General features: G+C 38.6%; 1 protein-coding gene across 8 annotated transcripts in view; it reads left to right on the forward strand.

Annotated features, from left to right (window-relative positions):
• PHLDB2 (pleckstrin homology like domain family B member 2) overlaps positions 1–25,406 on the forward strand; it is a 65,652-nt gene that overhangs the window by 30,813 nt on the left and 9,433 nt on the right. For 3 of the 8 annotated variants that reach the window (XM_086762793.1, XM_086762801.1, XM_086762807.1), the window contains exons 7-15: positions 6,171–6,299; positions 10,613–10,768; positions 11,535–11,645; positions 12,365–12,454; positions 15,973–16,116; positions 16,929–17,102; positions 17,796–17,936; positions 18,497–18,596; positions 23,574–23,781. In XM_086762793.1, the coding sequence (XP_086618919.1) occupies positions 6,171–6,299; positions 10,613–10,768; positions 11,535–11,645; positions 12,365–12,454; positions 15,973–16,116; positions 16,929–17,102; positions 17,796–17,936; positions 18,497–18,596; positions 23,574–23,781 (1,253 nt within the window). The remainder of the gene's footprint in view (positions 1–6,170; positions 6,300–10,612; positions 10,769–11,534; positions 11,646–12,364; positions 12,455–15,972; positions 16,117–16,928; positions 17,103–17,795; positions 17,937–18,496; positions 18,597–23,573; positions 23,782–25,406) is intronic. The other 5 variants (XM_086762815.1, XM_086762821.1, XM_086762830.1 and 2 more) reach the window with 5 other exon arrangements.

Consider the following 25,406-nt stretch of genomic DNA (forward strand, 5'->3'; position numbering starts at 1 on the left):
GAGCAGCTGGCAGCAGATAACTCAGATTTTTTTGGAATACGTTTAATTTTGTCCACGTGCTTTTGTGGAAATATTTTTCAGTCATTAATAGAATATCCCAGACATGCCAAGACTTTTGAAGCTCGGCCTCTTTGCTGAATTAGTGCTGCAAAGACGTGCAAGAATTGACTCAAGGAAAGAGCAGCTGTCTGATGAGCTGTATGAAGGGGGACACAGTCAATCAAATTTAAGTATACTGGTGGTCTCTCCTTAGTCCTTTCTTTTCTGGATTCAGAACTACTGGTTTTTATCCTGATGAATCTGACAATTTTATGCCTCATAGCATACCTTTTTAAATTCTTCCTGGTCAGATTCCAGTTCAGCAAGAGGTAAGCAAGTGTTTTAGATGAATGAGCTATTGTGTCTATAACATCATTAACCTCCTTAAGACACAATACAAAGATTAAATATTTTGAGGAATACTTCTGTCCACTGGATTTATCCACATAAGGATATCCTGTAGAGAGAACACTAATGACAAGAAAGATTATTATGAAGACTTAAGGAGAAAAATCTGATTTTACAAGGTTTTTTTTTAAAACAGTCATGAGGGAAATAGCAGAATGGGTTGTACCACTAAGGAAAATCCTCTTATTGTCATATAGATGTAGAAGACTATACAGAATTTTTTTTTTCTTACTTGAAATTTTTTTCTTCTGGTTTGGATGATTATTTCCTCTTCTACTGCATTTATGAAGGAACAGTGCTCTAGAATGAAGAGTTTTCTTTTGCATCCTCATCTGTTCACTAAGACAACACATTACAATAGTCTGAGAATGAGTTTAGAAATTAATAAAAAACTTGAGTTGTCTTAGGAGCAAGTTCATGTGTGCAACTATGGTGTTTTTGGGGGTTTTTTTTTGTTTGTTTTGTTTGTTTTTTTTTTCTTACAGCAGAGGGATTGCTTACTCTGATATAAAATGCTTTTTAACATTAGCTTTACACATGCATATGAAACAAAACCATTGAGATCTCTCATACAGAAGCCATCATTGCATACAGTGTGTTAAATAATAAATTAGTTTTCACCCATGCAGGAAAAAGAACTATTTTGAAACACTGTCTTCTATCATATTATGCTCCTTTTTATATGCCTGGCATATTTTTTTTTTCCTTTTAATGGCTTCTTTCATGAAATCCACAGGGATTTAGTGCCAGATAAGTACATTGTGACAAGTTCTGTGCTTCTGTCCTCAAAGAGATCAAGGAATGCAGGAAGGAGGAGTCTGAAAGATATAGAAGAGGAGCATGTACAGATTGTGCACAGGAGGATCTGTTTCATTTCAACAGTATTTTTTTAATCAGAGTTGTATGTGGTCTGATTTGTATCAGCCGTTGCACTGGAAATGCTTTCAATTTGCAAGAGTGCTGGAAGAGTTGGTAGACCTCAGGTTTAACATTTTCCCCAAATGTACCATTTGCCCCTGTCAGCAAGTAACCACTGGAGAGCAGATAACATTTCCTAGCCTGCTTTCTGTTAGAGACTAGACTATTTTCTTACAGATTCATGGCAAAGGTTAGGCCAGTTTCGTCAGTGAGTTGTTAAAGTCAAATTTTCTTTCTCTTCCACTTATTCTCCAAAATGTTGTACTGAATGGATAAACTCTGTAGCATCACACCAGTTCCAAGTAGAAAGGAATCATTTCTGTAGTCTGCTCTTTCTCCTCCACTTCTAGCTTTTGTAATAGATTATTTTGGAGAAGGGGAGGGATGTTCTTTTGGAGTGTGAGAGAAGGTTTGGCTAGAGGTGAAAGCGTGGAGATGGAGAAGCTTTTCAGAACAAAGAACTGCATGTGCTTCTCCCTACTTCTCAGAAACCTGTGGGAGTTGTGAGACTAGCCGATGCTGTACTGAGAGAGAGAGCGTGCGTGTCTGAAGCTTGGTGTGGGTAATGAGATGTTGCTACTTTAAAACATGATGAGTTGCAGGTGAGTTGGACTGAGGAAGATCTTGGAGTACTTCAGACTGGAACATTTAAAATATAAGAGCCTGTTGGATGGGAAGGCATTCAGATTTTTTTTTCCTCATTTATGGCTTGTAGGTTTCTTTGTAGTTTCTTTTTATTTCTGAAAATAACACATACCTTGTTTTTTTGGTTTTTTTTTTTTATTTATTTTTTTTTTATTTTGAAGGAAGGTTGTAGAGTGAGCCCAATTCACCTAGCCATTTCACAGTCACCTGGTGAAAAATGATAGGGTTCTTACTTTGTTTTTTTCCAATTTGTATCTGGGTTTTTGAGAAGCTTTCTCTGTTTCATCCACATTTACTTGGACTCATTTCTGCAGAGTCTACCAGTTTATGCAGGAATGTTGGTTCGGAAGGCACATACACATGCAGACCCATGCTGCTGTAGAATTTTAGCCTGCCTGCCTGCAGTAGCAGAATGTGATGAATGACAAATTGAAAAGTAGGATGACTTCTCTGCAGAAGGGATCTGGGGACCTGCTAGGGTTTTAAGTAGCAGTGTTGATCAAGTATCCTTAATCACAGGAGACAACACTGAAGCAATTGGTCTCTTTCTTTCTGTTGTTCCCATTTTTCTAGGAGCTACGATTGTCTTCAATGCTGTCCTTTTTATCTCCTCTGTGTCCTCATCATCTATGAGAAGTGTTGAATATATATATATTTTTTTTTTTTTTTCCTCTCTGTGCCCTAAAATCAGTTCTACCAGATCTAAAGGTTGATTTCCTTTTGTGACCCACGTTGATCACTTACGGTCTGTATTCATACCACAGATGCTCTGCTGACATCCTGTGTCTCTGCTCTTGGGGGACAGTGTCACGGGTCAATTCCTTCTACTGCCATTCTTCACGATACTCCAAAACTGATCCAAGCTGTGCCCCAGCATCACTAAAAACCCAAGTCAGGCCTACTCTGTATCCAGGCTGACCCCTGAGTTCATTTAACATGAATCTAGAGGCAGAACCATAGGCAAGCTGGGCAGTAGGCTAAAACCAGATGTCACGCTTTACTGAGCTGTACTTCTTTTCTCTGGAAACAGGATGTTAAGAATTCAGCCAAACTCCAGTTAATGCAACTCCGGAGTCGATGCTGGGGCTGGGAAGCAGTTGTGTGCAGAAAAATGTTTAACAAGTACAAGCTCACGGTTAAGATGAGGATGAGCCGCTGAAGCACATGGGTTCTGTTCACAGCTCTGCTGCTGGCTGTGCGTGAGCAAACAGCTCGTGGAGTCAGCTGCATCTTGCACTTATCTTGCAGAGCTGTTAATCTGTTCCCTTCTAAAAGAACTTGCCTTGATCCGTGTATAGAAGAGACTGTATGAAAAAATTCTGATTATTCATTTATTTATCAAATTACTTCTGTGAATTAGATCGACTTTGCCAACGCACAGTCAGAGATGTCAGTGAACTTAACTCCACAGCTGCAAAACGTATAAAGCCTCTTATTGCTGAAAGTGATATTTCCTGTTAAGACTGCACATTTTCAAGGGAGCCAGTTTGGTGGGATGTTAGCACTTCCTGTGCTATAAATAGACCAGAGGAGTATCACTTTCAGTCTCAAAGGAATACATTTCTAATTTCTTGAGGGAAGTAACAGTATCTCTGTCAGGATTCTCAGGGAGTTTTATACCTGATGATGATGTCTCCTCACGCTCGAGATTCGACTTGCTTGTTAATGAATGAGTGTGCTTGTTGCAGCGTGTTGACATTTAGAGAGCTATTAATAGCTTCAGAGGCAGGGTACTGCAGCTGATGTCGGAGAAGTCCTCGCTGCTTGACATTGCTAGGTGGGCAGAAAAGGGAAGCGAGAAACAACGCGGCAGACCGTAGGTTGAATGCTAAACAGACAGCAGGGTTTGTGAGGTGGGGAACTACCAGTTTATTCATAGATTTCCTTCTTCATGGGAAGTAAGAGTGACTGAGCAAACGGTGTTCCTTGGGGACAGGGGGCTAGAGGTAACTTCTCAAGAGCTGTGTGCTTCTCGCTACAGGAAAGACGTTGAGTTGCTGGAGTGTGTCCACAAAAGAGCAACAAAGCTGGTGAGGGGTGTAGAGCACAAGTCTTATGAGCAGGTAGCAAGGCAGTTGTCGGTCTCTTCTCCCAAGTAGCAAGTGATAGGATAAGAGGAAATGGCCTCAAGTTGCACCAGAGGAGGTTCAGATTGCAGGTTAGGAAAAATTATTCACCAAAAGGGTTGTCAAGCACTGGAGCAGGCTGTCCAGGGAAGTGGTGGAGTCTCCATCCCTAAAGGTCTTTAAAAGACGTGTAGATGTGGTGCTTAGGGACATGGTTTAGTGGTGGATTTGGCAGTGTTAGGTTTATGATTGGACTTAAAGATCTTAAAGATCTTTTCCAACTTAAATGTTTCTGTGATTTTTCCCTCATTGTGCAGCTTGCGTGTGCTATATCCTCTGTATTTCTGAGCCCTGCTGCTGCTGTTGTAAGACAGAGCCAGTACAGGGAGTCCAGCTAATTGAATATGCTGGCTCAGTTGCTCATTTTTACAAGCTTAAAAAAAAAAAAAAATCTTTTATGTTCAGCATTTGGTTAATCTGATTATGTGAGCTGAGAAGGTGCACGTGTAAATAAAAATAATTTGGTCGACATTGGGCTTGAATGAGAATGCTTCCTGTTGTTGTTTTTAAATACTGGGAAAATGAATTCCCAGCCCTTTGATCCCACTCAGGTTTAGAGATAAAACCATGAAGAAAGCAGGTAGCTAATACGTGTTTGTTATTGTGCCTTTGCCATGTGTGAGGCTTTGAGAACCTTGTCAGGAGCAACGAAGAGAAGATTTTGGGCAAAGACCATATCACAGTTTGAAATGGCAAGTACTATATTTGAAGAGAAAAGTTTCTTCTCTATGGCATGTGCCGTCAGGGTGCTGCAGAGTGTCTGATCGTACAGCACTTGCTGAGCCATGCTTTTCATTTTAAAATTAAATAATAGTTGGGACTGGAAAGAGGACAAATGAGTGGATGCCATGACAAAGTTCAGCTGTTCTTGGAGCATCCAAAAGAAGCTGAAATTTTGGGGCTGATACTGATACTTTTGAGTATTAAGGAGAGTTAGAGACTATCTGAGAGAAGATGATTAACTATAGAATGAGAAGTAGGGAAAGATCACTACCAGTGTGACTCTAGAAGGTAGCAGAGCACTGGGCTTCAGGGACTCACTTGATTATTTATGCCTGGTATATCAGGCATATTGGTTTTCTGCAGTTATTAACTGCTCAGTTGAAGAAGATGCAGCTGCTACGTTGGCCAGTGTAGATGGAAGTGAAAGGCATTGAAGACATTCTTTGCACTCCAATTTATTTGTTCCCAAACTTTGGTCCATAGATAAATAATAGTCTACAAGGTAGTTTTAAGTGGTTGACAGCAAGCCTTCAGAGCAGTGCTGCACAGTAAATCCTGTATTTTATTACCAAGGTTTAAAGGTTAAAGGCTTTTGAGAGTGAGAACCAGTGTGTCGAGTGCTGCTGCTCCGGTGGAATGAGAGGAAAGCCGAACTAGTTGGAGAAGACCAGGGAGGTCGAGCAGTCCCCTTTGATCCCCAAGAACAGGTTACAGCTCCTGCACCCTGAATCAAATGAATTCGTTTGCTAAATCATTTGGTGTTTCTGCTGCAGCGGGATTTCCTGGCCGAGTTGCTTCTTTATAAAGCTCCCTCACATTCTTGTTTTTCACTGCTTGCTAAATGTGCTTATCCGTACAGAGGCACATAGGCATGTAATTCATTCTCCTGGGAAGATCCATTTTCCCCTCACTGCCAGACTACAGTCATTTTCCATCCATTTTGCTTTATAGAAGCTCCTCTTTTCTCTCTCTTTCATCAGTTACCTCACTAACATGGCTACCATTTCTTTTTTTTTTTTTTTTCCCTTTTCATTAGGTGAGACAAGTGTTGAGGCAGTGGGCTTTAATGTCATCATCCAGGCGCGGGTACCAAACACAGTGACGAGGGAGAGAATTAATCACCGCACTAAAATGATTAATGTTTTGTTTTGATTGTTTTGCATCCCGCCATTGCATTTCAACTAACAAGAGGTTTCTTTCTTTTACCTGCTGCTTCAACTGTTCATTAAGGTTTTGCCACATGCTGTCATATTCACTAACAACTGCTTTGGTTTGAAGGTAATTGTGTTTATTTTCTGGTTCATGCTTCAGGAAAAATTAAAACTTGATGCTGAGAGGGAAAAACTAGAGAGGCTTCAGGAGCTTTACTCCGAGCAGAAGACACAGCTTGATAATTGTCCTGAGTCCATGAGGGAACAATTACAGCAGCAGCTGAAGAGGGTCAGTAGCAAGTTTCAAGATTGCACTTTTTTTTTTTTTTTTTTTTTTCCAAGTGTAACCTGTTCTGTTTCAAGTATCCAACAAAGTGCCTGAACATATTTGCAAATTATACTTTTTAATAGTCACGAGGGTTACAGTTTTTTGTGGAATGCTTGTAATAGATAATGTGGCAAATGAGTAGAGTGCAAATCGGCAGATTAGAAATAATTTTGTGTTGACTGTTTTTACAGTTGGGCTGCTCACCTGTAATTAGCACCTTGGGCCTCCTGAGTGGTGCGGAAGCTGTTGTGATGTTTAGATGGATGGTGGAGCATCGCTCTTTACCTGTGTGAGCACAGGAACTGAACTTTGGTCAGTGGGATCAGCCATTTTAGCAGCACTTCCTTGCCGCTCTTGTTTGATTCTGTTGTGTTCTCCTCCTCTGCGGTGCTGTAAATGACTGTCTCAGTGAAGCCACAGATAACTTCTTTTTTTCAATGTAGAACTGTGCTTTGAAAATTAATGTTGAAGATTGTACCACTTATTAAAATAGCTTTATTTTTTCCTATTTTTTCAACAGTTGCACGTTGGTATAATAACCTTTGCATAAAGTCTAATTGCAACTTTATTTTATTTTGTATTACTTGTAACCGAAAAAGCTACGATATTGTCTGTGAAGGTACAGTTATTTTCTGTGGAAAGACTTTAGTATTCATTACTCATGTTTAGTGGGTTCTACAGCACATATAGTTAGCTTTAGTCGGGGGGGGGAATAATTTTCAAAGTATCAGTACAACAAGCTCAAGAAGCCATCTGAAAGTCAAAATTTGGTTTTTAATTTTTTTTTTTTTCTGGCTTGAGTGTTTATATCAGGAATATGGGCTGTAATAGCAGTGACCAAAAAGAGCTTTTCTGCTTTATAGGAAATATCCTTTAGGTTTTGGTTTATTTACAGCATTCTATTTTGTTTTTTTCAAAGAGAAAAAAAAAGTTAAAAAAAAGTCCAACTTGGGAAACAACAATGTTCATTTTTTCTGTAGTACAAGGAATTCTGTAACTGAGAAGTTTGCTGGTCTTGAGACACTTCAGCCTTTTTGTAAGTTACCGTTAAAAAAAAAAGGCAGTATTATGTAATATCTCATACATATTAAAAGAAAAGGAAGCCTTTCCTGTGCAGTCACATAATTAATTAATGAGAAGGTGCAGTCTTGTTGCTGTGGGATGGTAGTAAATCCTTTTTCACTACTGACCACCAAGAGGCTTCTAGAAATCTGTTTGCTTAAATTTTTAAATTTTTTTTTGTTCCTTCCAAGTTGGCTTAATAACAATTTTGGATTTGAAAGTGGGACAAAACTTGAACTGTGAGGGTGCAGTTAAATGTCCAATTAGTCCCATTGCATGTTATTCCAGGCCAATTGTAGTGATAGCTGTGGCTGCTGTGGTTGAAGCAGTAGAAGTTATCACTGAATTAGTGCACAGTACCTCTCAAATAGATTTTGTCTGAGAACAGTTATGAAATGACTATGAAATTGTCTGAGAACAGTTATGAAATTACTGTAAGTATCATACCCAAAATAAAGAAGGTATCTTCTTACCCCAAAATAAGCCCAGCACGGGATTAAATACATGAATCTGCAGCAGGTTATGTTGTGCTACTTTACTGATGACGTGGAAGGTGTGAAGGGGATGGATTCCCTTATTCCCCTTCTCTAGGACCTCAGTAACTTCATAATCTGTGCCCCGGGGAGCAGGCAGCCCATTTTGCTTTAGCGGCTGGCTGCAGGGTGGGTCTGGAGTTTGGGTTGGGGTTGGCAGTGGGCAGCTGGCAGGCTCCGTATGCTTCCCAGTGTCCGTAATGAATAGACACTCTCTCTGTTGGGCAGGAAGGACACTTCGTCAGAGACTGGTGAAACCTGGGGGCTTGTGGAAGGCACAGCGGGAAAGCACTGACCTTCCTGATGGCTTATTTCAAGTTAATTAGCAGGCTTCATCCTTCACTGCTAGTGTGAAAGCACCAATGCTTATTTGTTCTCACGTGCTTGGGTTTATAGAGATAGGTGTAAATGGAGAATGAGAACAGATACCTGGACTCCTGTGGAGGTCTGAAAAGATACTGTCCATTACTAGGAAATACCTTACTCTTCAGATAAAATTCTCCTAACTTTTACAGATGTTGTGGGCTCATGGAGCTCCCAACACATCCTGAAGTAAGGGCCAGGTTTCCTCCCATTGAATTTTCTCCAGTGCCACTTCTGAAGTCATAGAGATGCAGGAGAAATTTATGGTTTGGAAATCCCAGATGTAAACACTCTGTTGTTTGTTAATGGATTGTAAGTTACAATATTTTGATATCAATTCTTTTAGTAAAAGGAGGGAGTACACTTGCTACTTCGTTCAGGAAGCCATTACCTACAGCAAGAACAATTATTCTCCTACAAACCCAATGCTACTGAGTAGGATCTTGTGAAGGTTATGGCGAGGACTCTGGGCACATCTCAGAGCCAGACCTCATGCCCCTGCCGCTGTGCCCTGCTCCTGCCAGCTGCCCCGGGCCTCGGTCCCTGTGGGCCAGCCTGGCTGGTGATCTCACTACAATGTGCTTGCAACCACTGGTAGAGCTGAGCTACTGCCACTTTACCCTTTGGAGGGTTTTTAATTTGAAAATGGACTTCGTTTTGAATTAGGTGTGTTTATTTTTCCCTGGTGGACACAGTGGTACAGAATGTGGTGAAATTCTTGTTCCATAGCACATGTCACAAAGAATATAGTGTTTTTTGAGCTCAGCTGTCTACCAGTTGCCTTTCTGGTAACTGGTTGCCTTCTCTGAAGTTTCTTCTTCTGCCTCAGTAGCAATTAATGTGGTATGAAATAAGCTGAATTTGTTGATTTTCGTGGCCCAGGCAAAGTCCTTCTCTTTGTTTTGAATGCTGGAGATGGCTGACTGGTTTAAGTGATGTATTTCTGTATTGTAGGTAACTGCTTTCTTGTACGTTTTAGCCCACGCCTTTGCTTTTTATCTCTTTGCTATCTCCTACAAGTAAGAATAGTGCAAAGGATGTTGATATTTCGTATAGTGACTTGGATTCTTTAGTTTCTGCACCCCGTGTTTTTTCCCTGGTACATTGGAAGCTGGTTTTGATGCCTTTATAGAGACCGATCTGCTTATCTCATTCATTGACCTTTGCCTTAGATCAAAATAAGAAAAGGAGTAAGTTTGCATTTCTCTAAAATGATAAGTTGCTTACAGGATGTAGGTTTTCTTGCTTAACAAGTTATGTATAACGGTCCTATTTTAGAGACCCTTAGCATTTAATAATACCGTAATCATTAAAAACACCCTTTTCTTCAGAACTCTGGAACTTGTAAGTAGGGATTCGTGTTACAAATGCACAGATGTTGCAGGAGTGGTTGTTGTGCTGAAAAGCACTGTAAGCTTTATATCATCATCTCTAAGCAGAAGGCAGGTGTGTTCTTATTTCCTGGGTCTTCTCTGCAGCATTCAACCTCTTCTTTCTCACAAAGCCTGGCGTTGGTTCAGGAGAATGCATAAAAGTGGGCTAATGCCTTTTCTGAAGTAATACACCTACTGGCTAGGGTGGATGACCAGAGTCCTTAATTGTGTGTTGGCACAGGGAGCAGTTGTCAGCTCCAGTTCGGCGGTCCGCCATCAGCCTCTGGCTGAGCAACTTGCGTGGCTGGACATCACTGCTGAGGTGACAGCGTACAGCTCCACATATCTCGTGTCTTATCTGACTGTATGTCTGTTCATAAAAATAGTGCTGGTACTTGAGCTGGACCTGAAGAAATTCCAACTGCGGTTCAGACTCCTTTGTTTGAGTGTGTCTTCCCTTAGTCAATTCAGCGTGCAGTTCTCTGGTGTTACTGGGATGATACTTTCTGTCCTTTTTGGTTGGTGAGCCGGTGCTCTCCCAGTTTGGCATGTGAAAACCTCACCAAATGGGTTCAGGCTTTGGTGGTGTCACAGCTGGGCTACAGCAGAGTGATCTGCCCAGCTGGGCTGTGCGCAGTGCTTAGGAGACTCCAGCTTGCTCTGAACGCCACAAAACAGCTCCCTCACCATGCAGGTGCTTCGTCTCTCTCAGCGAGGAGAGGGACAATAGAAGCAATGGAGAAAGCAACATCAAAATAATGATTAGCCTGATTTGCTCTCTTATTATGGCAGTAGATCATTAAAAGCATTGAGCTGTTAATTTGAACATGTTGTATGAGATATGTAAATACCATTTTAGACTGATTTTTGTATTTTTGTGTGTATTTGTAAGTATCTCTGTTGTCAGTGAAAGCATGATTACTTTTTTTTTTTTTTGCTTAAGGATGCTGATCTTTTGGACATAGAAAGCAAACACTTTGAAGATTTGGAATTTCAGCAGCTTGAACATGAAAGCAGGTTAGATGAAGAGAAAGAAAATCTCACACAACAGCTCCTGCGTGAAGTAGCTGAATATCAGCGCAGCATTGTCAGCAGAAAGGTAAAAGCACTAACATTTGGTTCATTTGTTCTTTGTTGTTGAGCATAAAGGAGATGAAATGGGTCTACAATCTGCCCATCTGTAAGAAATAATGCAAAACTTTCCTCTTTGAGAAAGCTTTTGAAGCAGAGCAAAGATGATGGCCCGTTAACATCCCATAGAGATCAAATCATGTACTTCTCCAGAAGGAAATAAATCAATAAAATTCTATGCTCTGTTTGTATATTTGCATATGAAAATTAAACCTTTTATTTTGCTACAAAAAGTACCAAAGCAATTGGTTTTTCTTTTTTAAGAAAGGCGATTTGTACTCTCTGGGCAAAACTACAGTTATTTTGTGCTCATGATTGATGTTGATGTTAAATGATTTTGTTAAAATAATAATAGAACACCAAACTAAGAAAATACTTTGATTTTTAAAATATATTGTAAAGATCCTATCTCAACCAATTAAATACCAGTTTTTCAGAGATCAGAAGTTGCATCTGTAAACCAGTTCTGTTCAGTATGTGGGTGCTAGTCACCATATTATCAAAGAATATGTGCAATTGTTCTTTTGTTTTGTCTCTTGAATAAATTGTCTCTTTACTATCTAAATCTTATTTAATTATCTCCTTTGGAGCAGTGAGCTGTCTTGTAAAAACTTCTTTTCTTACTGGTTAACTCATAAGTGAGTGAACTCTCATGAATAGGATCCTTGCTGCAGGTTGTCTTGTGCTTTGAAAATAAAACATGTAAATTGTGATTATTTTCTTTTTTATATTAGGAAAAGATTTCTGCTCTCAAAAAACAAGCCAATCATATTGTCCAACAAGCACAAAGAGAACAAGATCATTTTGTAAAAGAGAAAAACAACTTAATAATGATGCTGCAAAGGGTAAGTATTTACTGTCTTTCAAATATTTTTAGTGTGCAATAAAAGAGCATTTCATAGAATAAAAGAATGTAGAGCTGAAGAAAAGCATCCATCCATTGTGCAGAAGTTAGCAAGTAGGTAATAACATGATAGACATCGTTTGTATGCATTAACCTTTTGAAAAAAAAAAATCTTATGTAATGAATCAGCAGATTTCCTAAGAGAAAACGCTACTGCCATTTGATAATCGAGAGCATTTTAGAGGTGCCCCCCAACCAAAGGCACCCACCTGGGTGCTGAAGCTAGAAGCCTGTGCTCCCTGTGTGGCTGCTGGAACTGTGCACAGAGAGCTTGGATGTTTAGCTTGTGATAGCCCATACTAGCCCACAAGACGAGCTACTTAACATCAGCTAACATCTGGGTAATAAGGAGTTGGCATGAATCATTTGTGTCTATTTTGTGTTATGCTTTTAGTCATGTTTAGTTCATTAAGAAGAATCAGTGTTTTCACAATGCTGAAGGAGGACTTGTTTGGTTTGGCCGTGCTTATTAAATAAAATATTTTAGTAGCTTTTTGTTCTGTACCTCCATTTTGTGTTCAGTTCTGCTGTAAATGGATGAAGTGTGCAGTTTCTAGCCTTCTACCCTGGTGTGTTTCTTTAAACAGTTAAGAAAATGGCTGGCATTTATTTTCACTACATGGCTGTTGGTATTTAACATAAAATGTCTGGTTTTAACAGGAAAAAGAGAATCTGTGTAATCTGGAAAAGAAATATTCCACGCTTTCCGGAGGAAAGGGATTTCCTGTCAGTCCAAATAGTCTAAAAGAGGTAAGGAGATTCACTGCACTTGACTTGACCATAAGTAACTTTTAATAACACTTCATACAAAAGTACTTTAGTATTTAGTGAAGTCCTATTGATACAATTTTTTTTGCGATGTGATGAAATGACTTTGTAAAGCTATTCATGGAAGTCCAAATGCATGGGTGAACAAAAATAGCCTCTCTTGACATTTTCCCAGATGTGACTAGTATCGCCTTAATCTCTTGCTCTGGAAAAATGTTCGGGGGGGCGGGGGGTTGTAATTGTCTCAAAATAGACAATTAAACCTCATTGAAGTGAAGAAGAATGAGGTCCAGGAATAACTGTTCAAGTACGAATACAGTTGAGTCTTATTTTTGCACTGTAGATTTTATCATTGCCTCCCCTCCATTTCTTCTAAGGCTCTGCAGTAAAGCATGACAAGTGTGCATTTTGATCTTTCTAAAAAGCATTGAATTGAAGACTTCAAGCTATTGTAGTTGTAAGATACCTATTGAGCTATTTATTCAACTGTTTTGAATAGTTAGAGTAAAGGTGTCAAATATTTTTTGCTGAAAAAAACTGTTAGTTTGAGTAATGCACGATGAGACTTAGAACTTACCTGCAGCTGCAAAGACTTCATAACTTTGAGGGCACCGCTTTAAGCCGCAAGGTCAATGTAAGGTAGGCCACAGCCCATTGCAACGATTCAGTCAGCACGTACGATATCAGCATATAACTCCCCATATTTATCTTCTTGACTTGATGAATCTGCAAATTGCAGATAAACATGAAGTTATAAATGGAGAAGCTGAAAACCTAGCATTTAAAATACACGGACAGGTGTCTGTGGCTGCCTCATTAACTTCTGCTTAAGAGGTCTGACTGGACTTGCCACATCTGCTTGTATCAAAGCCCTGAACAAGGTCTGCCACATCTAATGATGTAGGTGCCACTGTGTGAAGGTGGGCTCTTGAAGTCTAAAGCAACCACGTGTCCTTTCAGCACCTGGGAAATGGGATCTTGCTTATTTGGCCTCCAAGTTCCTAGTGAACCCAAGTGGCCTCCAGCACTTGCCAGCTGGGCTGAGCACCCTTCCTCACTGCAAGCCATATTGCAGATGCTTAGACTTCCAGTGTCCCAAGTTGTGTTCTGACCTGGACATCTGACCTCCCACCAGGGCATCTGGCAAGTCTAAGCTTCATTTTTTTTTTTTTTTTCTCATTTTGAGATGGATCTGTTCATTCTCTCACTAGGTAGTGGGTGGTATCTCTGACTTTTATCTTCGTATCCACATAATGATTTGTTTAATCACAGATATTTCAAAATGCAACTACATTAAGTGAGCCTGACACTCTTTTTGTTGAAATGGATTATTCAGTGGTGTCATTCTGTTCACTGCAGTGAAGTCAGTTAGGACTTATTCCAAGGCAAATGAGAGAAGGAACAGAATGGGTTATCTGTTTCATGCTCAGTGTCCCCACGTGCTCTGTCCTATGAAAGAAATGCCTTTCCTTGACAGATGTTATGTTTGTCTCAGTTTGGTTTAATTTTTCTCTGACTGTTCTGGCACCTTTAAAAATCAAGCACCAAGAGGTACACAGGCTTAGACAGACTGCCTGCACACAGAAGTTAATTTCACCATGCAGTTGCTCACGTATCAGTCGAGCGTGCGGTCCAACGTTTCCCAGCCCCTCCTCACCAAAGCACACATTTGTAACTCTCTCCCATCCATCGTGAAGCTTCCTCCCTGCATGCACAGCAATAGAGAGTAACACAGCCTCACGTAAAGTGGCACGATGCTTATCTCAGTACTTACTTGAGGAAAATCAATGCTGTTTAAAAGTTTAATGTTGACAAAATGACTTGGATGCCTAATCTGGCTTAAAACTATATATTTAATGTAATGTAATAGGGGCCTGAGCTAATGCACAGCACAGTCCTGTGTTGTTTGCCTTTTTTTTTTTTTTTTAATTTTTTTTTTTTTTTTAATCACCACTGGGGTTGTGAGTCTGAACTGAATGTTTTCCATATAGTGGTGAAAGTGTTTTTATCCTCTATAAAAATGAATATAATATTGCATTCATAGACTTGCCAAGTTTGGGTTACCCATATACTGCTACTACAGGGTGGTTAAGCAACTTTTATATTTATTCATACTGGACTCTCTTTTACTGTAATATGGCCACATGTTTTGAGAGTTAAACTTTAGTATCTTACCCAGTCTCCTTCTCATTTAATAGTTCATCAAATAATATCAGACTTAAGATTTACCTCCTGTTTCTGGAGTATCACAGTATGATGCTTAATTTTCCAGAACTGTGTATCTGCTGGAAATAACTTATAAAATGCTTTGAAATTTATGGTAATAGATGTAAAGTTGTTTTGGTTTTTTTTTTTTTTCAACTTGCCTTGTATCATCATTGCTAAATTTATGCATTTCTAAAATGAAGATGTACAATAGCAATCTGCAGCTTTTACTGAATCGCCAAAGTTTACATACTGATATGTCACTATGCTGGTACAGTAATAGAAACATAGCCCCTTCAACACCTTCTCAATTTAAAAGCTGCTTATCGTCTTTATTTAAAAATAAGCATATTTCTATCTCTTTTTAATGACATTACTTCAACAGTAATTTATTCTTCCTTTTCTGTAGCCTTGTTTTATGTGGGTAAGGAGTTAGGACATTTAACTTTTTACAGTCTGGCATACTATACACCATGGATTAGAATTCCTATTTTACTTTTTATGTAACATTTATTCAATTAAACTAGAACACGTGCAATAATTGTATTCTGCCATTATATCTCAAATCTGCCTGCATAAATCTTCTCTGCAGGCCGAACAACTCTCTGATGTCCATGCATTTCCTCAATCTATCACTGCCTGTGTTGTTTGTTTTGGGTTTTGTTTTTTTTTTTTTAAAAAAAGACAAGTTGTAATAGCTATGGGGCTAACACTAACAGCATCTTACCTAAGTCTCCCAGTAACACCTAAAAGTTAGAAGCAACTTCCAAACAATGCACATGGAAGGTGATGTGTCAGCCTAATTGATAGAGTAACAGTGGTATGTAAGTTCTTCCCAGTTCTGTTAGTCGTTTTGTTTGCTTAAACTGGCTTAAAAGCTAGGCAAGAAATTAATCAGGGTAAGTTGTTTTATTTAAACACTGGAGGGGGGAGAAATAAAAAAATGGATGAATAAAATTTGTTTGTTCTTTTCCTCCAATCTGCTTTGTCCAGAAAGAGCTACTTAATTTCTAAAGGGTATTCACATTTTAGTAAAGACTTTTGGTCACTTAATGTATATTTGCTTTTTGATCACACAAATGTATTTGTTTAAATGAAGAACAATTTTCAGAATCCAAGTATTCAACATTTTAAAAGCTTGACATTCATTTTATTTTATTTATGATGAAGTATTTCAATGATAACAAATATTTGGCTGTATCACTCTAAACTAACTTTCATCATAGTGGAGACATTAATACCCTTGCACGTCTTTTGGCTTTTGCTCCTTTTAACTTCTGAATTCCTCCTTTTAGGGCTATATCAGTGTAAGTGAAATTAGTGAGCTGTATGGCAATTCCACGAATATATCCCCTTCCACCCAGCCCCCCACAGATGCTGAAGCAGTTGCCACTGAGCCTTCCACGGCTGTGCTGACCAGCCAGCCACAAAATAAAGAGGTTTGTTTGAGAGACATTTCCCTTTGTTTACATTGTTCTTTCATGGCTGCCTTTTTATTTTCTTTTTTTTTTTTTTTTTTCGTAATTCAACATGTAGCAGATTGACCCTAAGACAAACTGCCGTTTGCCACTTACCGGTCAAATAACGATTTAATAGCAAAGCTGACGGACTGCTCCAGTTGTAAAGTGTCTTTGATGATGTAGATGGGACTTTGAAGGCCAAAAAAACAGAATGCTTATGACCCAAGCAACAATAAGTGACAGTCTTTGCCTGTCAGACACTATAATGTAACGCACCTTTGGAGAAACAGTCTGTGGACACATCTAATGATTATGCATTCAATGGTGCTTAGGTGTTAATTTATATGTTTGGTAGCTTTTTTTCCTGTGAGGTGGTAGAAGAAGTAGATCTTGAATATTTGGGGGAGATGGGTAGCTTCTACTTAGCTATTTCATGGAGTCTGTCCAGTCCGTGTCTTCCTTACAGCTTACTCTTTCTTTTCTTCGTTCTTTGTGATACCTTTGCCTTTGTAACGACCATAGCAAATTTTGAATAAATCCGCTTTTAAAGGAATGGAATAATCTTATGAATGTAGAGCCGCTTACCTTTGTGTTGCAACTGGTTTAGAATTTGGCATTTCTGTGCTGCTTCTGGTAGTTAACTGTGCCTCAAGAGTTGCAATACAATCCATCTCTTCCCTGCTAAACGCTCCTACAAAACACAGTGCTAAAACTGCAGCTTGTATGTGCCGTATCTTTTGAGCAATTCCAAAAAGAAAACTCTGTGTGTAATTTCTCTTTTTTCTATAAAGCTAAGATCACCTCTCTGTTCTGGATTTGTGTTTCCTCACTCTCTTTCTCCTCGCTCTATTGCTCAACTTCCATCAGTCCATTGGCCTGAGGTCATGGCTACTCATGTAGATCCTATTCCTTTATCTGATACACCTCCACCTCTGCCAGCTAAGAAACACCGCAGGCAACAACAGGTAACAGATTCAAAGCTGATTACTTGGGATTATTATTTTTGTTCGGTTTTGTTATGCTGGCCATGAAGTTGATTTATGTGTGAAGTTTAGAGTGATATGATGGATCATAAGCTGATTGTGCTTGCAGTATCTTCCACTTAAAGGCACCGCTCATTTAAAAATGAGCACAATGCATTATAGAATGTTACTGAACAAAAATTCTCCTTATATAAACAGTCCAGAGTCAAATTGTAATATTTAGGAGCCATTGTACTTGTCAGAAGATTTGCAGCAATAAGGTACAGGTGGCTACATTTGAAATCCTAAATTAATTTTTCACACTGCCTTTCAAAACTTGTATTGGTTTTAAGCCACCAATTCATTAGAATAACTTGTAAATAAATGTTTTGCTTTGTAATTTGATTCTACTTGTACACTAGACTCAAGGTTTTTAAAAAAAAAATCAGGTACAGGAGGATGTACACAAAATGTGCGCATGAATTTATTGTATTTTCTGAATCAGCATGATTTTAATGTGATATTTATAGAAAACCTGGAAAACACTGTGAAGCAGGAGGTACTTTGTATTTTAGATTTTGTTCTTTCCAGTGAAGTTCTCAGACTTATCACCTTCAATATATTCTATATCGAGCATAACTGAAGGAAGTAGGTCAATTCATTTTGTCAAAACTGTGTAACAAATTACGTTTGAAGCATTTCAGAAATCTGGAAGAGCGAAAGAAGCAGCACAGGGAATGCATGTACATGAGCGATACTTTACCTCGCAAGAAAACAACTCCGTTGGTATCACCGCACTTCAATAGCGCTACGCTTGGACGAAGCGTTGCATCTAAAGTACGTAGTTATGCGCTAATTATAGTCTTCCAACATCTACATAAAAGCCTATATTATGTTAGAAGTAAGGTGGGGTAGCACTGTAAGCTTTACATCGTTTCCCAAATTCACATCTGAAATGGACTTTGAAAGAAACTCAAGTTTATTATCATGTGGGAATATTCATGAAATCTTTATTTTGACGTCTGGAAATGCTGTGCTGCAATAATAATCATACATTTATGATTAATGTATCCCAAGGAGTGTATTTCCAGGCTAGTTTAAATTGATTCTAGAGATAAAACAGGTTATTTTCCTTCCTACCTAAGGCCTCTAAATGGTAAAGGATGTGCATAAAGTGAAAATACTGTTTCTGTGATGTGGTAAATCAAAAAACAGCAGCAAGGTGGAGATAATACTTTTGTCTAATAGTAACTTTGCACAACTGAAATATCTGCGTCTGATTTGATGTGACGTAACCTTGGTACTCATGACAAAGCAAGTTATTTTACCATTAGTTGCTGATACAAAACCAGTCTTGAAGTGTAGTTTTAAGCACATATTTACAAAATTTCCTGCAGGGACATTTACCATTAGGACAGAGCAACAGCTGTGGCAGCGTACTTCCTCACTGCCTGGCAACCATGACCAAAGAGTCAGAGTCAAGAAGGATGCACAAAGGTAAGACCTTTTATTTGATTCATTGCTGTTAAAAGTCGGTGTTTAATTTTTCAGGAAAAAAGTTTGAAACTGGTGTTGCTATAATCAGCAAGGCTGTGAAATAAAAGTTTCCTCCTTGGTGAAAAAAGCAACCTCTAAGTGTAATTTGCAGATATCAGATGTTAAGATGATGATGTACGTGCACATGTAGTTTTGAAGTACGTGATCACCAAATATAATCGAGTAAAAAAGAAAAGTATACTGAAAAATACATATTGGGTTAACTGGGTAATTTCTGTGAGTGATTTTGAGGCAATGTATTAAAGGTATTACATATTGCTTTCTTTTTTCTTCCTTTTTTTCTAAATAATTCTTTTCATGTTGTGAATTTTTTTTTTTTTTTTTTTTAATGGGCATATATTTTGCCTGGACAAAGTAATTCTCCAGACAGATTCAGTATCATGACTTGCCTTAGAGAATCTGTAATTGCTGTTGTCCCTGGTCTTAAATATTTGGTCTACAAAAGAGAAAAGGAGAGAGATGTTTCATCATGGATAGATAACTGCATTTTTGTAGTAGAGACAGGACGATTCTGGATCCAAAAAGAAGTTACTTTTTTGAAACATGAGCTTGTAGGCTATGCCATTCTGAGTCTGTCGTTTGCTGACTTGAATCGATACACTGAATTTCTGCTTTTAACGAGATGCATTATTCATAAGTGTCCCATCTCCAAATGGAGTTGCTTCAGTGCCATCTGTCAGTTTCTTTTCTTTCTAGCATCTGCAGCATTGTTATCAATACAAGTGCAAGAGGTCCCTTATGTAGAATTGCACTGACTAAGCCTGAGCTGAGACAGGATCCATCCTGTTGTTACAGGACTTGTCAGAGCTAGCAGCTGTTACAGGTCAAAAACAGCCCAACTGAGGTCAACCATATTTACCAAGATGACTCAATACAGGGACAGAGAAAAAAATTCAAAGTAAAAAATGAAATCAGGAAATTAAGAACAGTGACTTGAATTTGAACATGGATTTCAATCTCTTTGTCTTTGTGCAGTAATGTCTATGAATAAATTTTACATCAGATCCAGTAGGAAATATTTTAGGAAAGATTTTAGTCTTTATTGTAAGATTACCAAAACTGTGTTTAGTCAGTCATGTGAGTTCAAGAATTGTTCTTGAAAGAAACAGTCGCTGTCAGTAATCATAGTCTGAGTTAACAGCAACTTATAAAATGCTTAAGAAGATGCATCTTAGCTATAAATCATTAGTGGAAAAAGCTATTTCTTAGCAGCCATTGATGGGGTATTTTTGAAGGACTGTATTTATAAATTCACCTCCTGTCTACATGCCTTTGTAAGCAAACCACATGCAACAACAACCACAAAAAAAAAAAAGAATGAAGAAGCTGCTATTTGGTACAATCTAGAGACCTCATTCTGCACAGGTCAAAACTTGGCCCCAGGAAGCTCCCATCGGGTGCTGGGCGCCAGAAGCCCACGCAAGGACAGGCAGGAGCAAGGAGGGAGGGTTAGCCAGGTCAGTCCCCTTGATTGCAGGGTGGACTCCAGAGGGGAAGAGGGGAACAGTTACCTGTGAGTTACGATGTAAGACCAGACACAGCACTGGGAACAAAACAGTTGAGATAGAGAAGTTATGTACCAGGAAGATGATTATTTGTGTTCTTTACAAACTCCACAGAAAAATAGCACACTGAGGGCAAGGTATATGTGTATAAACAAATTATAAGCTTTTCAAAGCAATTTGCTCTTTTTTTTTTTTTTCTTTTTTTTTTTTCTTCCCCTACTCTTTTATTGAACTCAGGAAAAGCCAGAAAAGGTATGAAAACATCCCTTTACTTGTCTCTATCTCTCATTGTCATGTTTTGGCAAAAGTACCGATTGCATCAGCACTGTCAAGTAGTTCCCAAAATCTTGGAAAACTTTTAAGTAATTCTTAAATAATGATAGCACTTCAAAAATTCTTTTTTTTTTTTTCCTGCTGTCAGATAACTTGTCACAACAAAACTTCAGATTAATCCTAATATCTGCAGAGCTACAGCTTTGTGCAGGCCTAATTTTTTGCTTCTTTGCTCATAGCCACACAAGTAGAGCAGAAAATTTAGCAATCTATGGGTGACAATGACAAGGTAGACAGACTTGGGCTTCCTACTTTGTCATGTTTCCATACAAAAAATGTATCTTGACATGTTAATGTCTATCTTAAGAAGAAGAAGAAAGAATAGAAATAAAATAAAATGTACTGTGATCTTTTTTATTAAATACTGAGGGTTTTTTAACATACTTGACAGTGCCACTTTCAGTAACAGCTTTCACCTATAGTTCTGACCTTACCATAATTTTGTGGTGTATCTTTTTTTTTTGTGATTCTGCAATAACTCCTTTGAAATATTTTTTAAAATGATATGGCTTTATGGATATTTGCAGTATTTTGCTCAGCAGTGTGGCTGTTAACAGTGTTAAGTTTACTGTTTTACTACAAAGAATACAAGCCAACACAACAAGAAACGCTTCAGCTCTTGTATCAGCTTAGACTTGGCTGATACAAGTCTCGGCTTGTGGGAAACTTTTAGTCAAGCACTGGATCTTGTGGAGTCTAATATTTTTAGTTGCGTGTTCTGTGAATAGGCACCTCAGCAACTAAAAAATTCCTTAAGCAAGAGATTGTGCCTGTGCGATGTGTAAGTGGGGCTGTAATGGAGGCAGGTTGGTTGTGAGGCTTCTCGGTGTCGGGACACAGCCCGTCCTGAGCTTTGAACTGCCCGTTGCTTACGGTATGAAGAGGAAATGAGCCTGTTGCCTTATGCTTTGTTTCTGTGAATGCATCTCATTTTGCTACCTAACAGCTGTATATTCCTTGCAGTGTTTAGTTGTGTTTGCATAATTACATAAATTTAACTGATAAATGTTTTACTTAAAAATGGGTCCTTTATTTTTATGGGAAGTTGACTTTTCTTTAGGAGAGCGTTTGTAAAACTGCTGTGTTTCTCTGTGCCTTTTAGATGGATTTATATTTCAGTGGAATGTAAGACACGGAGTTAAGATTTCTGAGTAGGCAAGGTTATGCAAAGCGCTTAATAGAAAAACACACATTTGAATAAATTTCTTTCAGTAAATTACTTTTTTTTTCTGTCTTTCCATAATGAATAATTGATAACTGTTTCACAGGAACAATTAGTCATTCCAAAGGTTCAAGTATGAAAGGTAATTGCTTATCTGCAGTAACAGCAGTATTTGCCATAATAAAAAGGGGGGGGGGGTGGGATCAAACTGCACATGTGAATCAGTAACACCTGCTGTTGTGTGATGCTGTTACCTGTGACTGCTGAGATGTATTTGTGTCCCTTTTGTCTCTCTTACTAATCGGTGCAATTGAACTTTTATTGAAATTTCAATATTTTATTGAATTTCAAATGGCAAGTAAAGTCCTATTCATTCCTTAGAAACTAGCTTTAATTGTCTGCCAGAAACCTTTGTATGGTACTGAGGGACGTGAGGAGGAAAGAGGAAACTATCTGCCTTGGAAATGCTTGTAGCGCATGATTTCCTTCATAGTATGGTTTAATTACTCAGCTTCAGTCATGCTTTTCAGATACTTTTGGAGAAGATTATAGCCTTTGCAAGATAGAGCTGCAGTTGTTGGCTCCCTGAACTGGGACTCTCCCCAGTCCGACATGGCAAAAAATACCAGACAGTAACTTTGTATGTGCAGATAGAAAATGAGAATAAGGCAGGAAAACATTCCTACTTTAAGCATGTCTTCCTAACATCAGTGTCTTAATGATGTTTACTAAAAATTTTTATCTGGACTTTGCTATGTTTGTCTACATTTTTCCTGTGTCTGTTTATCTTAAATATGTGGAACATCAGTGGCTGTCTTCCTGTACAAGTGGGAGGTTTTCATGTAGTCTAACAGTCCTTCCTAATCTCCAGCTCTGCCACCAGCTCGGATTTTGGCTCAGGAATGTGCAGACAGTATTATAAACTTGCTCGAGTATCAGAACTGTGAGAAAGTCTCACTTCTAGCATTGGTGGAAGGAAAAGATGAGCCGTACAGTTGCATTTGTAATCACATAGATTAAACAAACCTTAAAAGGGCACTCTAAAAGAACTTCAGCAGTTAAAACAACAACTCTCGCTTGCTTCATCAGGCAAGCTCAAGAACCTCTCTGCATAAATGCTGCTGCATTGTTTACAAAGAGCAATGAAGACATGAGATAAGGATAATCTTGAAGAAATATTTTTTTAAAGGAGACGTAGCCAAAGTTCCCTGTATTCAAGAAGGATGGCTTTTCAGAAAATATGATTTTGTGGAAAAATAACAGCACAAAGAACTTCAGTGTTGCATAAACCTTATTTTTCTTTACAGTCATTGAGCTATAGGGATCTGCCTCAGTCATGTACGGTGAACTGCAGTTTCAAAACTCCAGGATAGTACCTCTACTCTGGTAACCGTGATGATGTGACAAGTAGCCTGTATTATTTGAGCTGAAACTAAAAGCCCAACTTCCAGTTATCAGAAAGCAAAGTTCCCCAAACAGACCAAAAATAATTCACATTCAGTAAAATCAAGAAGTACTCAAGACCACTGAATATCAGGACTTCTTTTTTTCTCTAATTTAATCAGTGTCAATTCATCTAGATCCCTGAATTCAGCTGCATTACTTAGCAGATTAGGCCTAATTTTCATTGTAAAATGAAAAATTCATTAATTCAAATTAAATTTTCATAATACACGTACAAGAATATATATTGAAAATTCAGCCATACTGATCTGCATATATTTGTGTCCATCATAGATAAAACAGGTATTTGAAGGTTTTATTTCCATTATGATTAAATGGTGAAATTAACCATAATACTGTAGTAACTTGGTCACAGTGCAGTTAAGACTGAGGTGATGTTCAAAATGCCTGTGCTGCTAACACGTTATGTTCAGGTCGTAAAATTCCTGTGTAAAATAAATGTTTTCTCTGTAGGGTACAACCATCAGCGTATCTGCGAAAACCAAAGGCAGAAGTCTCCTGAATTCTACAGCAGAACAGCGTCTGAATCAAATGTGTATTTGAACAGTTTCCACTACCCAGATCGCAGTTACAAGGACCATGCCTTTGATACATTAAGCTTAGACAGTTCTGACAGTATGGAGACAAGCATATCTGCATGCTCACCAGATAACATTTCCAGGTAAGTCGTCTTTCTTTCTGATCTTGTAATGGTCATAAGGTTATAATGGAAAAAAAAGAGAGTATGTACATGTTGATGCTATGGTAATGTGAATGTTGCTAACTGGTTAGGAAAATATAAGATTGTTAGGCATAATATTTAGTATTTGTGTAGCCCTTCATAATCAGATTTAACTATCATCTCACCTCTTTATTTAAAGATGCAAAATAAAAATATTGAGAGGCTAAGTGATAATGTTGAAGGCCAGAGTCAGTCCTGAATGGAAATTACGAAGTTGTCGATGCTCTTTTCAGAGTGGGTAGTACCTGAGCTTCCTTCCCTCGTCACTTCAGGGAAGGTATTGCCTGTGATAGGAAATTTCTTGAAGACATCCGTTGGTGATGAAGTATACTTGTTCCACAAGTCCAGCATGTTAACCTACTAAAGCCTTACACTGAAACACTTAGGGCTTCTCTGGCAGTCTCTTTTGCCCTTTCCTCTCCCTCTTCTGGGTCAGTACAAAAGATAAGATGACCCGGAAAGGCTCAGAGCCCTCGTCTAATTTTCTTATCCTCAGAGGCTGTCAGCTCAGACACCGCTCCTCAGATACAAGGAACACCAATGGTCTGTGTTAAAAGAAAAGTCCAGCTGAGTCTCAATATTGTGTGCAAACAATTTTCTTCTGACAGTCTGGTTTTAATGATCGTGCTTACATTTCTGCTCACAGTCCTGCCCCAGCAGTTTCACGAGGCAAATAATTAAGTACAATGTTGTCACTGGATTAGAAATCCCTTGTGAACACAAGGACAGCTTTTTTGGCTAGCATGTTGTGTTTTATGCAGCATCTGTTTCCTGTAACAGCCTACTGATTTCCTCTTGTCCTCTTGTAATCTTTATCACTGCAATGTTACAGGTTTCAGAAAACACCAGTGGCACTCATTCCGCTGGCTGTTTTCTTCTTTTTTTTTTTTTTTTTTTTTTTTCTTGGTTGGTTGGTTATGGTTTTTTAGAAGTAAAAACATTAGGACTCGGGTTTTGAGGATTTCTGTTTTAAATAGATACAGTCAGCAATTTTCTGATCACTGGAGACAGGCTGGGAATTAACTGTATCTCTGCAGTGATCTAACGTGGCAGTGGTATGAAGTATCTCTGACTTGCTGCTCTGACCATTTTGGAGGAGGATGGTGTGTGTCTGAGCTACCTTGGAGCGATCTCATAAGTGGAATCCCCAGCCCAGGATGAGGGAGCCCCGACAGCTTTTGAATTTCACTGATGCTGTTTGCCCTTCTGCCTCCCTCTGGCTCTTCTGCAGCTTCCAGCCAATGCTGGAAGACAATAAAAAAAACCCAACCAAACCAATCAAAAAACCAGAAAGGGACCCATTACAACAGTTTCTTACAAGGCAAAGATTGGTTAGGGAAGACAAGAGCGTGGGCTGATTTTGTTGATAAGTCTGGGAAGAGAGGCAGTTGATTTTCCTTGACAAAACTTCCCTTAAGCAAAATTACTTCATATTGTTTTAGATGATGTTTGAGAATCTTTTCTAGCCATATCAGAGTTTAAAAAAAAACAATTTATCATGCATTGTTCTGGTATACTTAAAACACGTAAGGTATATATTGCCTTGTATAAGGTGAGAGAGACTT

This window comes from Chlamydotis macqueenii, chromosome 1, assembly GCF_036417535.1.
Source record: "Chlamydotis macqueenii isolate bChlMac1 chromosome 1, bChlMac1.mat, whole genome shotgun sequence".
NCBI classification, from domain to species: domain Eukaryota; kingdom Metazoa; phylum Chordata; class Aves; order Otidiformes; family Otididae; genus Chlamydotis; species Chlamydotis macqueenii.